Raw genomic sequence first — 14,123 nt, forward strand, 5'->3', positions numbered from 1 at the left:
CACCCCTACTTGGCAGGAGGGCAGGCCCTTCAGGCTCCAGGGGCTGCTGGGGCAGAATGGATTGGAATTGGGGACCTGGAGGGAGCCAGATGTTTCCACTCCAGCACCTTCTCCTTGGTTTGTGTGTGTGTGTGTGGGGGGGTCCCATGCCATTGACCTCTGCCCTGCCCATCCCTCAATAAGCAAATTGTGGGAGGATTATGGGAGTTCATGGGACTTACCAAAAAGTCTGCTGCCAGCATTCCCCCCAAAGCCCGCCTGGACTTAGTGCTATTAGGGGGCAGCTGGCAAGTTGAGTGAAGGGCAGAAAACCTGGATTATTGCAGGGCCGCCTCACAGGTCTCCTGGAGCCACTCCTGGCCCCTCATCCATTCCCCACCATCAGAAATTGGCCACTTCCTGGGGATGGATAGCTGTCTCTCTGATCACCAGACACCCCTTGGACCGGCAGGCACCATGCTGAGTATTTATTGACTGAACCAACACAGCCACGGCCAGATCTAGATGTAGGCTGTGTCCACCACCTGAAGGACCACTCAGGCCCCTGGCAGTCAATAGTACCTCCAAGGAATAACCTTGCTTCTGCCCCATCCCCGTGGTTTCTGCCTGTTTTTGAACTGTGCGTACAAGAATCACACTGTGTACACTCCCTGGGGTGAGTTGGATGGTCCTCCAAAAAGCAGACACTGATACTGAGTTAGAACTGTAAAGAGTGTATTAGGGGTGACAACAGGAAAGATAAAAGTGGAGGGGGCAGGATCCGGCAGGGAAAACCATAATAATTTGCCACAGCCTGTTTATTACAGCTCAGTGTCCTCCTTCAAAATGAGTGTCCTGTAAGGCAAAGAGATTTGGGGTTATTTCAATGATAGGCTATTCTTCCTACCTACATTTGTCTTCTATAACGTATCTATGGCTTCTGATGAACACTTTAGTGTGTGGCTGCATCTGTGTGTTTATAGTGAATGGAAAATAAAATTGTCTTCAGGTCTCGGGTATAGATCTCTGAACTCACACATTCTCAAAATTATCTTTTCCATCTTTAACTGGTGGGATCCGAATTTCAATAGAAAAAAGGAGGGTCTTTTCCTTATCTTTTGAAACAGGGATTGTGAATCTCTGGGCCTGAGCTCTTACACCCTTAATTTAATTGAATGTACTTCAATGACTATCTTCTGATAATCTTCTGTGTGGAGATATTTTCATTTAAACAGTGACAGTTGTGAGTGCCAACATGTCCCAGCCATTTTGCAGACACTTTCATTATGTACTTAATCTCGTCTTCCTCACAATGACCTCAGAAACCAGTATCACCCCCTCTTACACACAACGGGGCTGAGGCTCTGAGTACACCTCACTGAGAGTTGGTATTAGGGGCTGAGACAGCAGGTACACAGGCAAAGAATCGGGATACTGTGTGGTAAGTCTGGGGAGATGCAAAGCTGACAGTCAGGGGTGGTGACTAGAGGATGCAGGGATGTGGTGAGAGGGATCCAGCAGGGGCGGCTCCTGATCAACGTTGAATGCCCCAGGAAGAGTATGACTTATGCTGAAGGCCAGGGCAGCCACTCGGCTGATCTAGACCCTGTCTTCACATTTAGTCTCACTGGGGCACAATAAAATCAGGCAGACAAAGGATCCTCAAAGAGCCCAGTTACATTTCCAAACCTCCAGAGATTTTTCTGTCATACAGATCCAGAACTTTCAGAAATCCAAGGGAAACAAGAATCTTTATTTCAATTATGAACTAAGGGCTTTAGGGCAACAGCAACATTTTGATGAGGATAATTGCATTGCCCACACTGTGTGATTTGAAAACACGCAGCAGCTCTGCGTGGACCTCGCACTGCCTTCACGCTCCCTGCTCAAGCTGCTTGCCTGGCTGGGAATGGCCTTCCAGCTCCATCTAAGGAACCCAACCCACCCCCGCTGGGCACCTCCTCAACTCTTCCTTCTCTTCACAACCTCCCGCTTCACTCTGGTGAGATTCATGTCGCCCTCTTTTGTTCTCTGGGTCCCTTCACTGCTGCTTCCATTACGTGATCACAGGATCTTGAATGGAAATCTCCCTCTGCTATAGGACACCTTAAGCCCTTGAAGTTAGGGGTGCGCCTCATCCCCCACAGAGCCTGGCACATGGTCTGTGTACAATGTACAGTTCTGCATCTGTAGAACTGCTCTTTCTGCCTTTCTGCAAAAAGCCTCTTCCCTTCTCCACGAGAGACACCTGCTGTCCAGCTCAGGATGGGGAAATTCGTGGCCCATGGTATGTATGTCGTGAGAAACTTGAGGAACGTTACAATGTCCTCAGCCAGGTTTACCCTTGCATTGCCAAGCCCTCAGTACCATCTCTACCTTTCCTCCAAAAACTCCATAGGAAAAAAGATGAATATGCCTTGCAGTCAACTCATACTCTTCAGATCATCTTACCGAGTGGGACACGTGGAGGCAGCGGGTGAGGGCCTAGAGGCCTCCAGGATGGAGGAGACAGATGTGGCCCAGAGCCCACAGGGTTGGTTGTGCAGGGTGGTGCTGCAAAAGAAGGAGGCCCTCTTGCCTCAACATTGACCTGCGGAACAGAAGTTTAAAGTCAGGTGGATGTGGCAGACACAAGCGCCAGCACCAACCAAAGCTGAAACCCAGTGAACCCGGGGAAGCACTTGGCACCCTCCCCGCCCCCAGGTGCCAAGAGAGCGGCATCCGTGCCAGACCGCTCTACCCCCTCCCACGGGGGCCCGGCCAGCTTGGGGAGGAACAAACACCACGGGGATGAACCACTGTCACCACACGTCACCGCCCGTGTCAGCGAAAGCACAAGAGCATGGGGTCCTGTCCCAGAGGACCGGAGGAGGCAACACCAGACTGAGAGAGGAGCCGATTCCAGGCAGACCGGCATCTCGGTCCAGGACCGGCCTCCACCCTCCTCACCACCACCAGCACCACAGAAGCTTGTGTGCTCTCTACTCAGAAGAGAGAGCCCGAGAGGGATGGAAAAGCCCGCTCCCCACCTCTGGAAGCCGAGCTGCTCCTGGGGAAAAGCTCTGCCTGCAGGCCCCTGCCCTACCCGTCCCCCGCCTCAGCTTCCCTCCCCGACAAAGGGGTCTTCTCCTCCGCTCGGGGTCTGCCCACGGGCACCAGGACCTCTGGGGAGCCAGGCACCCCCCGGGCACCTGCGTTTTCTGAGAGGAACGATGTGACCCACAGGACTCGGTTAGGCTCAGCTCTATCTATCGTCACCCACAGGGAATGCAGATTTCTAAGCCCACCATGAGAGGCGGACTAATTGTGTCCAACGGAAACGTGAGGAGGGGATTCTAAAGGACAGAATGAACACAGACGTGTTTGGATTCCAGTGGTAAAACCCCGTGACGGGGGGCGGGGGGGATGAGGGAAGGGCCCCGCTCTAACGGCGCCACAGGACACCACAGGACTGCCTTCACGTCAAGGCAAGTGAAGGCCTCTGGGGGCAATGGGTCCTGCAGCGCAGTCCTGATGCTCACTCTTCACTCCTTCGGTGTCCGTGCCCATTTCCTACTGCAAATAGGCCATCTCTGATCACTCAGACTATTCTGACCTAGGCTACCACTGGAGGGATCCTGGAGAGTACACTGACCCACAGAGAGGGGACTCTGAGGAACTGTGACATCGGCTGGATCCAAGAACATTCGACATCACACGAAGCACCCAACATGAAGTTGGAGGGATGGACTCTCACATTCCTCTCCCACAAGGATGACGTCAGACTCTCCCAATAGGCTCATCACCAAACGCAAAAAGGAATGGAGCAAAGGAACCACAACAACAACAATCCCACGTCAAGGAGTTTGGGAAGGAGTCGGCTCTGCCAGGAGACTTCAGTGTGGGCTTAAGTGTAACCCTCTAAGTGTTACTTCCAGAAACACACCGTGAGAGCCCTGCAGTCCTCGGCCCAGAAGCACTGAAGGCTTCTGGAGGCGCCACCAAAGATGAGAGCCAAGAGTGGAGAAGCCCAAAGGCTCCCGGGGAAGACTGTGCTTTCGGGGAAGGAAATGACACCGGTGACGTGCCACGGAACACACAAACCGGACATGAGGCCAAGAGAGGCTGCTGCACACACACATCAACGTTTCCAGAAACAGTTACAACTGAAAATGACCACAGCATTTACCTTGCCCCCGGAGCTGCTGCTCCTCACAGCCGCAGCACCAGGTCCCGGATCTGAAAGAGGCCAGAGAGGAGGGATGGGGGTTTAGTCGGACTTGCATAGACTGTGAGGAAGGAAAACAAACCCTCCGCGCCTTCCTCCACCGTCTGACATTCTTTCCCACTTCTGGGCCCTTTCCAGCGGCAGAGGGCTCCCCACACACCTCAGGTGACCCCCGAGGAGAAGGGGAGACCCATCACCTGACCCTTGAGGAAGACACCACAGGGCCCTGGTTCAGGGGTTTTCATAACTCATCAACCACCTGTGGTCAGGTCCAGGCTCAACTAGTTGGAAATCAACACTGAAACAGGGGTGTCCCAAAACACATCAGGGGAAACCACCATTTCATCATAGAGTAAAATTAAAATGAGAATAACCTCCGATGGGATAACAGCAACAACCCCTCAACATGAACAGCACAGGTCCTTTTCTTCAGGCTGCAGGTGGATTTTCCAATCTCTCACTCTTTGTATATAAGCTGCCTTTCACATGTGACCAGGAATTATGTAAATATTTATGAACAGAAATGGACTTAGACTAATATTATAGTAATGAGAAAATGGAAGATACGGGGATTTAACAGCAAAGCTGTAGCGTTACACTGATAATGTCAGGAGTAAAATTACATAGAAATTTAATTTATGAATGGAATACTAAAGTCCACAAGCAAAAGTTAAACAGGAAGAATAAAGGAACCTCCAAAATAGTAAATAAATGCCTTTTTCTCAACTCAAAGAAAAATCAAGTCTTCAGCATTGACTCCAGTTGGGAAGGAAGCATGCACCCACTTCCCCTCCAGGCACGTCTCTCCAGTTGAGAGCAATCCAAGAGCACGCGAGGCGGGTGTTGGGGGCAGAGAGGGTCCACAGTCAGTGGCGGGGCATGAGCTCCACCAGTCACAGGGTGCAGGCCCAGAAAGCCAGTCTGGCTGGGGCACCTGAGGAAAACATCTTCCTGTCACCCCTTGAGATAACCTGTTGTCTTTAGGTCGTGCTTGGGATTGGTTCCAGGCAACACGGTGATTCCCCCACAGGAACTGGTAGGACACGGAGTGGTTTTGCAGCAGAAATTAAGTGGCTGCACTTCACAATGTGCTCCCTACCTCTCTGTGGAGGGTTCTGCATCCCAGGTCTTCCCGACATTGGTTTGTGCAGCCTGTATCCCTCAGGCAGTCTCTTATTGGACATTATCTCCAATCTTGAATGTAGAAAAAGAATGGACTTCAATAAGAATTACAACACCAAGTCCTTTACTAGGTACTAAACAGCTTAGCCTTAATAACTCAAAAACACCTGTAAAAAATGTATGTCAACATCCCATACCTGTGTTTCAAGTGGGCGGCTTCCCTGCTCTGCTCTGCTATCTCCCTCTCCCAAATCCGAGCCTTGATCTGTGGGAGAAAAACACATCCACCTTCAGTTGTGGCAGACTGTGCACAAAGGGAAGGAAAGAAAGCAAAACTTACCCAATTGTCGTGAGCATTCTTCTCATACATAGCCATCTGAAAAAGCCAACATGTCATAAACCCTATGTTGAGGGCTTCCAAGGCCGTTATGACCCTCTGCATTGGGTGCTGAAGGAGGCAGGGACTGTGGGCAGAATGCAGGTTACCTGGTGTCTGAAGGTGAACTCTGCTTGCTGCACTTGTTGTCGCATTTGATCAATTTGGTGCCTATGAGTGACAATTGCTTTCATCAGATAAAGCACGATATTGAGGATGATTTTAAATAGTCTTCCCATGGCCCCAGTATCCAAACTGTACCCTTATAGACATTATCCAATCCTATAAGACACACTTCACATGATTATAAAAGTACAGTAGGATCAAAGCTATTGCTACATTGTTTCCTTATTATCGAATGCCCGCCAGCTTCTGAGTTGATATAATTCCATTACCCATTCTCAATATCTCCCTAATTTATCCTGCAATGAGCGTCTTTCATCATACAGCTCGATTCTTCTTTTCCTTGCACCCCGATCATATTCTCAGGGCTACAACACTGGGTCTCTAAAATGGCATGCTCGTATCTACTGATGTGATTCATCCGACACCAAACTGCTTCCCTAAATTTACAACAGTTTTTACCTCCTCCAGGAACATTTTTGTGAACCACATTTCCACATACTCTGGAACATTGAGGATCAGGAAATTTTTGGCAACTTTATTTGTTTATTTTTTTTGTAAGGAAGATCACCCCTAGCTAACATCCGATGCCAATTCTCCTGTTTTTTGCTGAGGAAGATTGGCCCTGGGCTAACACACATGCCCATCTCCCTCTCCTTCTGTGGGACGCTGCCACAGCACGGCCTGACAAGCGGTGCATCGATGCACGCCTGGGATCCGAACCTGCGAAGCCCGGGCCGCCGAAGCAGAGCGCGCGCACTCAACTGCCGTGCCACCGGGCCGGCCCCTACTTGTTTTAAGTTAATATTTTAACTTCACATTTGTAAAACTTAACATTTTTCTTTCTTGTGTGAAATCTCTATATAAATGTCTTCTGAACATTTGTTTATATTTGTGTATAAATTGGTCTAAACATTGTACAAAAGTTAAAAAAAAAAATCTAACAAAGGTTTTACGAGCTGCTAGTATTCAGGAGCTGAACTCACCTGTAGTTCTGCATTTCTTCCTCAGCCAGTTTCAGTCTCTTTTCTGCTGCTGAGAGCTGCTGCTCCTTTTCCACCCGCTCACGGTCTTTCATTCTCAGCTTCCTAAGAGGGGAAAGACATATGCATTATCCAGTAGCCTTTCTTCCCTCCAAGAAATCTAAAGGGCAAGATTCAAATGTCCCCTCCCATCCTATCCCACAAATGCCTAGATGGACAAACATAATCAGAGGAAAGCATTTAAGCCCCCCATTAGAGCACAAAGAAAAATCAAACTCCATCCTGCTGGCAAGTCTTTGGCAATTCTGAGCTTCTCTTCACAGCTCTGTGTTCCTAGTCATTAGTAAATGAACTAAACAAATATAAAAAGCACATATGAGACGCACCATGTGCCCTCCCAGGCTCAGGCTCTTGTGACTGGGACAGCATAAGCTCATTTTCTTTCAGTGTGGAAACCAGGCCTGACCAGCTCATCACAAGTAAGCACATTAGGATGAAGTAGGGGTTCATGACTTGTTTGATTTCTCCCAGGGAGAGACCTGAGGCCATGACACAGCCATAGATCCTTCCTGGATGTGGCATCATAAAATCAGACAATTAACTACTGGACACTTCTACAGTTCAAGAGTGGAACTCCTGCCACCAACTTCAAAGATCCTAGTTGATGAGAATGGAAACTAGGCTGAATGAAAAATGATCTGAATTGCCCCATAGTCAGGGTGTTATCTCCTCAAAGTGGAAAACCTTCAAAGTGAGAGTATCAATATACGTTAACAAGTAGATTGATTTCATTAACAAGTATCTTGATTTCATTGACAGTGGAGGCTGCAAAGGGCAAAGGCTTAAGGCAGATTTGTTGTGTTGTCTTCAAACTACTTTGTTCAAGGTTCTGATTCAAAAGATTCTCAACTTGACATTGGATTTGCTATGCATCACACACAAAATTAAAAGAGCTCTAGGAAACAGGGACAAAAACACTAAAGAGAGAAAGTTCATGCATTTGTTTCTGGCCACCCAGCCAATCTTTCAGCAAATGCTTTCTGGACCGGCTTGAATGTAGTGGGTGCATTGTAAGATGATGGGGATATAGAGAAGAGTAGGGCAGTATCCCCACCCTAAAACATCTCATAGTGTAATGCAAACAAGATGCCAGTGAGGACAGAGCAACCCTACCCCAGCCCTGGGCAGGGAGAACATAAACCTGGCTCTTGAGGGAGTATAAGAAAAGTTTTGACTTTGAACATGGGTGAGTGAGTCTGAAGTCCCTCATCTCCCCCTGACAAGAATAGGAAACATTGGCCAAAATATGAAATTCATGATAGAATGCACCAAATTGCTAACAAGCCAGTAAAGAAACTGAGGCCAAGATGGAGAAGAAGGAAGCCCAGGATTAAGCTCAGCCTGGCATTTGGGGCCACTTTCCCCAAGGTTCATCAACTAATCCCAGAGGAGACTTCTGAGATGCAAAGAGGCTGAGCCGCCTTTGCACACATCCCTGGGCACAGAAGTCAAACAACTGGACTTCATGGTCAGTCAGCGAAGGTCACCCCAGAAAATCCTGCGGGCCTTAGCTGGGTCCCAGGAGACTTACACACTAAGAACAAAGGCAGACAGAAAACACACTGGCCTTAGGAGGGACTAAGCCTGCAGTGAGTGGTCTCAGTCGCTAATTGGATTAATAGGATTCAGTACTGCTGGCGTCCCTGATCACCTGCCAGATGTAAACTCCCATCTTTTCTGCAGCAAGATGACATCAGACTAGGCCTCAATTTTTCTGTAAATATTTTCTACCCAATGTCTAGAATTTAATAGGAAATGATAGACATAACGGCAGGTCAGGACAATACGATGGGATTGAAACCTAGAGTACAATGTAAATGAACCCAGAGGGTTCCAGATAATGAAGTGATTAAAGCTGGTACCAGTACGCCCTCTAATCTTAAATTAATTACAAATAAGAATCTCTGACAACCAGTTAGAATGGAAAGGAAGATGCAGATTACAAAAATCAAGGCAGAAAGGAGAAACACAATTCTATACTGACTGAATACGGCAAAAATACAGTGATAAATATTCTAAAAAAAATTATAATTCTCTACATTGGTCCACACATTCACTAATACAACAGTATTTGTAACAATCAACATATGCATAGCTTACTCTTCTGCGACCATCTTTCTTTGTCCACAGATTTCATCAACCATACATATGTTCTTCTTTAGCATTTTTAATTCAGCTTCCTTTGTCTCTTTAACAGATCTCAATGCCTCACAGTTGTCTTCTAGTTTCTTTCTCCTTTCTGTAAAGCACAAAACACTTTTCTTTGTGTGTGTGCACATGTTCCCAAGAACTTGATTGTGGTGGGGAGAGAAGAAAGGAGAGAATCCTGAAGGCAAGAAGTCATTTTTTACCTTCTCACTGCAAACTCATTTTTACTATATGGGGTTTCTTCCCAACAATCAACATACCTTCTAGATTACATTTATTAGACGTCGAGGCTGTCTGCTTCGAATCCTTGAATCCTCCACTCACATCTCCTGACTTTAAGAGAGATTTGAGAAAAGGTATTCAAGAAGTAATGATTGTACAACAATGTGAATGTACTTACTACTAAAATGTAGACTTAAAAATGGTTAGATGGTAAATTTTATGTGTATTTTATCTCAATTAAAAATAAGAAAATTAAAAAGGAAGTAATGATACTTAGTTCTCTGATTTATATAATCTATGGGAGTAACTTTTTGTTATTTGCTCCTTTTTGATCTTAAGCTGAGCATCTTCCTTCTGTACATGCTGTTCTTCAGACTTCAATTTCAGTTCACTGACACGAATTTCATTCAGGGGGATTCAAACCCAAAGCAAAACATCCTCACTAATGACTTAGTTCCCAAGAAGAAAAATCCCTAAGTCAATAACATATAAATTTAATATTCTAAGACATGACACATTTGTTCTTCACCAAAGCTAAGGTCTACAATGAAATTCTTGCAGCAAATATAGGTAGTTTACTTCTGAAATTCCTGAGGTGTTCACTGAAATATCAACTTTTAAGTTTTCTGTAGATTTTTCTTTTCTGATATTTGCATGTAGGATAGAAACAAAACATGTATTGGATTTCAATAGAAACACTGGATATGCTAAAAAGAAGAAATGCCAACCAAACATGTGCCACATCAGCCCCTGTACCACTAAAAGCAGTAGATCCAGTTTGAGCCAAGGAGAAAAGTCAAACACATAGAGAAATGAGGAACTAAGAGAATAGTTGAAGTCAGAAATATTTCATGGGCGCTCTGACTTTCCTACATTCAAGACAATGGGATACTTGACTGGGTGACAAGGCAAAAGCAAAGAAGGCCTAAAATCTTGAAGCCAAACAGCTCAAATGAACAGCTCTTCTTAGTGAAAGGTAAATATTGTCACGAGATTCACTTTGAAAATTCTCTGCTCTGTACTAAGAGGGATAGGACTGTCCAATACGGCTAGAAACCTCTAGTACCCTCTCCTACAATTTCTCAGTTCCACGTTTCTTGGAGGGGAGGGAGTGCTGAATGATATAAAAAAATTACTCAGGGTTGTAAAAACAGAAAAAAATTCTTCCTAAGTCCTTAAATTAAAAAAGGCACTGTGGTATTAGTACTTGAAATGCAGTGAACAGCATGGAAGAATGCAGGGCTCAATTTACCCAGCGAACAAAAAGGCTCAAAAGTCAAATTATGGTAACAACTTAGTAGCAAAACTCTCACCAAGTCCTGATTCTCCCTGTTTCGATCTCTGTCAGATGCCAGTTCAGCAGATATACTTTCAATCATGTCATTAATGCTTCCAAGCATTTTGATGTTTTTCTTAAACAAAACATATAGAAATTAGTCATATTTATTCATTACTTTTATTTCTGTTTTTAGAGTGTAATCTAGGAAAAAGGAGGGATTTTTACCTCCAATTTATGTGCTTCATCACTAAGAATCTTGTTCTGCCTCTTATTTTCTTGAGCACATTTCTTTGCTTCATTGATCTATACAAATATGTAATAATGGATTCAGAATTCAAAAATACTAATCATAGTGATAGTGAAACCTATCTCCTATGGGTATCTCCTTTTATATCGTTACAGATATAAAAAAAGTGGTACTTTATGTATAAGATGCTTGCTTTGAATTTAGACTGTTATACAACGTAATGAAATGGAACACTAGAATGAAAGAAGAGACAGCAAAATAAGTGAACTAGAAGAAAGAGGAAGTACTTCAAGGTGAAGCCATGAAAATAAAAATTAAAGGATGATCATACCTTCTGTTCATAAACAGATATTTTTTTGGCCAGTTCTGAGTTTTCTTTCAAGTAATTCTTCTTCTTCTCAGAAATTTGATGTAAATTAACTAAAAAGAGATAAAAACCATTTCTCAGATTATTACCAAAACCAATAAAATTGAATTACCCCAATGTGTCAACAGCAAAGGCACATTATTGACACTATGAGCATAAATAACTTTTTAGCACGACTATGATCCCTGAAGAAAGCAAGTTTCAGTTAGTGGCATTTTAAATGTAGGGAACAAATATGAAAATAAGAACCCTAATTCAATGAGATTCCTACTTAATCTTTTTTCAAAGACGAGGAAACACAATACAATGTCTTAGCCTAACATCCCATCATTAGGCAATATTCTTAGAAAATGTGAACAGTTCAAACAGCCCTGTCATCACCAGAGGGGAAACAGAGAAAATTCAAGCATCTCATGTACTTATATTCTGTCCTCCAACTATCACATAAAATAAACAGATCAGTGCAATTGCTTTAAAAAACAAAAATCAAAATGAAAAAAGAAAAAAAAAACACCTGACTTCTTCCAGGTTTTCCCCACCCTTTAATATTACCCAGAGATGGGCAGGCCCTGTGGCTTAGTGGTTAAGTGCGCGCGCTCCGCTGCTGGCGGCCCGGGTTCGGATCCCGGGCGCGCACCGACGCACCGCTTCTCCGGCCATGCTGAGGCCGCGTCCCACGTACAGCAACTAGAAGGATGTGCAACTACGACATACAACTATCTGCTGGGGCTTTGGGGGAAAAATAATTAAAATTATAAAAAAAAAAACAGTTAATATTACCCAGAGAGATTCTTCTAAATGTCACTTGACGGGCTACTGAAAAGCCTCTAATGCCTTCCTGCTGCCCAGCAGAATCCCCTTCATGAGAACCAGGGTGGGAGGCTCAAGAGGACAAGGTCTTTAGAATCAAACACACTTGGGTACAATCTCAGCTTTACCACTTAGTCGCTAGAGGACCTGGATAACTCACAATCCCTATAAGACAATATCCTTCAGCCCCAAGAAGAGAATGTTACAATCCACCATTACAGGAATACAGCACAGGTAAAGCACCCAGTAACAGGTGGATAACACATGGAAAGCTCTAGAACACAGCCCATAATTCCACACTCCTCTCAGAGGCATTGAATTCTCTCACCTGACCACAAAGTGCAAACTTATCTTCTATTTGCCCAGCATGAGAGCTCTGATACCCTGGTCACTCTTCTCACCACCAGCACTGCTGCATTCGCTGTGACAAACTCCAGCAGCTGAGGGCCTACTAAGTGTCAGGCAGCCACCCTGGCTCTCAACAGACAGCACCACGTAATCATCACAGTCTGGGAAGCCGTACAGAATGTCTTATCCCTATTTTGCATCAGGTTCATTTCCACCCATTCTCCACTGGCATGAGTGGCTCCCTCCGCTTCAGACTCATAACCCAGGGTCGTGACACACACTTTGCCTGGCAATATCTGGTTCATCTCTCAGCCATAAACTTCTTGATAGGCTCTAGTAGTGTTGTATCATCTCTACATTTCACCAAGAGCCAGGTCATGTCAACATAGTCACTCCAAACTGCAGCCTCATGCCATCACTTGCTTCCTAAACATTTCTATGCAAAATTAAACTCACCCTATCGTCCCTAGTCCCATGATCCATTCCTCCTGCGGGTCTCTTATCTCAATAGATGGCAACTCCCCTTATGTTGTCATTTAGTTTCCAACCCAGGACGAGTAAAATTTTCAAGCGTTAAAAAGTCAATTAGTGGGGCCGGCCCAGTGGCACAAGCGGTTAAGTGCGCGCTCCGCTGCGGCGGCCCGGGGTTCGATGGTTCAGATCCCGGGCACACACCGACGCACCGCTTGTCAAGCCATGCTGTGGCGGCGTCCCATGTAAAGTGGAGGAAGATGGGCATGGATGTTAGCCCAGGGCCAGTCTTCCTCAGTAAAAAGAGGACTCACAGATGTTTGCTAAGGGCCAATCTTCCTCACACAAAAAAAAAGTCAATTAGACATCAGAAGTCACTGTATTTACTCCCAATTGAATTAAAACCCACATCAAACACTAGAACTGAGAAAATACTACGAAGGAAACAAAAGCCTAAACTCTTACCTTGATATACTCGAGGCTTTACCTAGGAGAGGAAGAAACAAAATTAAATATGATGTAAAAATATATTATTAGTAAAAATCTATCATTCCGACAAAATATCAAAATAATAACCCAATGAAATTATAATCATCATTTTGTTGAGCATAATGATTAATTATAGGATTAAAAGTAAGGGAAAATCATAATTTCCTGTTTAAGTCATGAAACTTCACAACCATCTCTGATAAAGAGCACAAAAGTAAATAACTTATTTTTGACCAAAAGATCTGTTTATGCTCTATTAAGTGAACACTAATCTATTTAATTTTGATAATGGATATGGCAAACATTTTTATAAACACACTAATGCATCATTTACCTGATTTTTTTTTGTCAAACCCAGTATCCACACTGACGTCCAGAACCTGGGATTGTTTTAAAAGCCTCCAAAAAAACTTAAAAAAAAAAAAAAAAAAGAAAAGGCAAAATATTTGTACTAAGACATACCTCTTTCAATCAATAGAAAGCCTTTCTGAAATCTTACAGAGTTGGCTGATTGCTGAATTAATAAACAGTTACAGCACATCAGGTCCTATGATTTTCCCAGACCACTAAAAACAGAGGGTCATCAAATGAGAAAGAGAGTGGGAGATGGCTAGAGAACAAGCACAATAAACAACAGAAATGACAGCTAATATTTCAAGAAAGGGCAAAAAGTGCTTCCCAGACCCGAGGCATCCCCTGTGGAATTACAGCTCGATAAAATCCAGGCAGGATCCGATTTTAGTACCATGGAAAGACACATTTTCTTGAGCCCTAAAACATATTTCCCCATTCAAGAGTTTTAAATGGTGATCAGACACTGAGGTCAGCCCGAAAAACATGCCAAGACATTGGAATATCATTACGGGATCAAAAGCCAGTCATAATAATAATG

General features: G+C 44.6%; 2 protein-coding genes across 2 annotated transcripts in view; both read right to left on the minus strand.

Annotated features, from left to right (window-relative positions):
• Nucleotides 1-711: 711 nt before the first annotated feature.
• On the minus strand, nt 712-5,680 carry LOC131422959 (transport and Golgi organization protein 1 homolog). Its single transcript, XM_058570580.1, has 6 exons — nt 5,649-5,680; nt 5,506-5,573; nt 5,286-5,380; nt 4,148-4,197; nt 2,431-2,569; nt 712-834 (listed from the first exon to the last, which is right to left on the minus strand). Exons 1-6 carry the CDS (start codon nt 5,676-5,678, stop codon nt 821-823), a joined length of 396 nt encoding a protein of 131 aa, XP_058426563.1. The 5' UTR covers nt 5,679-5,680; the 3' UTR covers nt 712-820.
• A 3,525-nt stretch (nt 5,681-9,205) lies between these two features.
• LOC131422006 (transport and Golgi organization protein 1 homolog) overlaps nt 9,206-14,123 on the minus strand; it is a 34,429-nt gene continuing 29,511 nt past the window's right edge. Inside the window, exons 5-9 of the mRNA XM_058568866.1 lie at nt 13,208-13,229; nt 11,078-11,166; nt 10,725-10,802; nt 10,534-10,632; nt 9,206-9,331 (exon numbers count right to left, since the gene is read on the minus strand). Coding sequence (XP_058424849.1) covers nt 9,206-9,331; nt 10,534-10,632; nt 10,725-10,802; nt 11,078-11,166; nt 13,208-13,229 — 414 coding nt within the window. The remainder of the gene's footprint in view (nt 9,332-10,533; nt 10,633-10,724; nt 10,803-11,077; nt 11,167-13,207; nt 13,230-14,123) is intronic.

This window comes from Diceros bicornis, chromosome 26 (genome assembly GCF_020826845.1).
Source record: "Diceros bicornis minor isolate mBicDic1 chromosome 26, mDicBic1.mat.cur, whole genome shotgun sequence".
Classification (NCBI taxonomy): domain Eukaryota; kingdom Metazoa; phylum Chordata; class Mammalia; order Perissodactyla; family Rhinocerotidae; genus Diceros; species Diceros bicornis.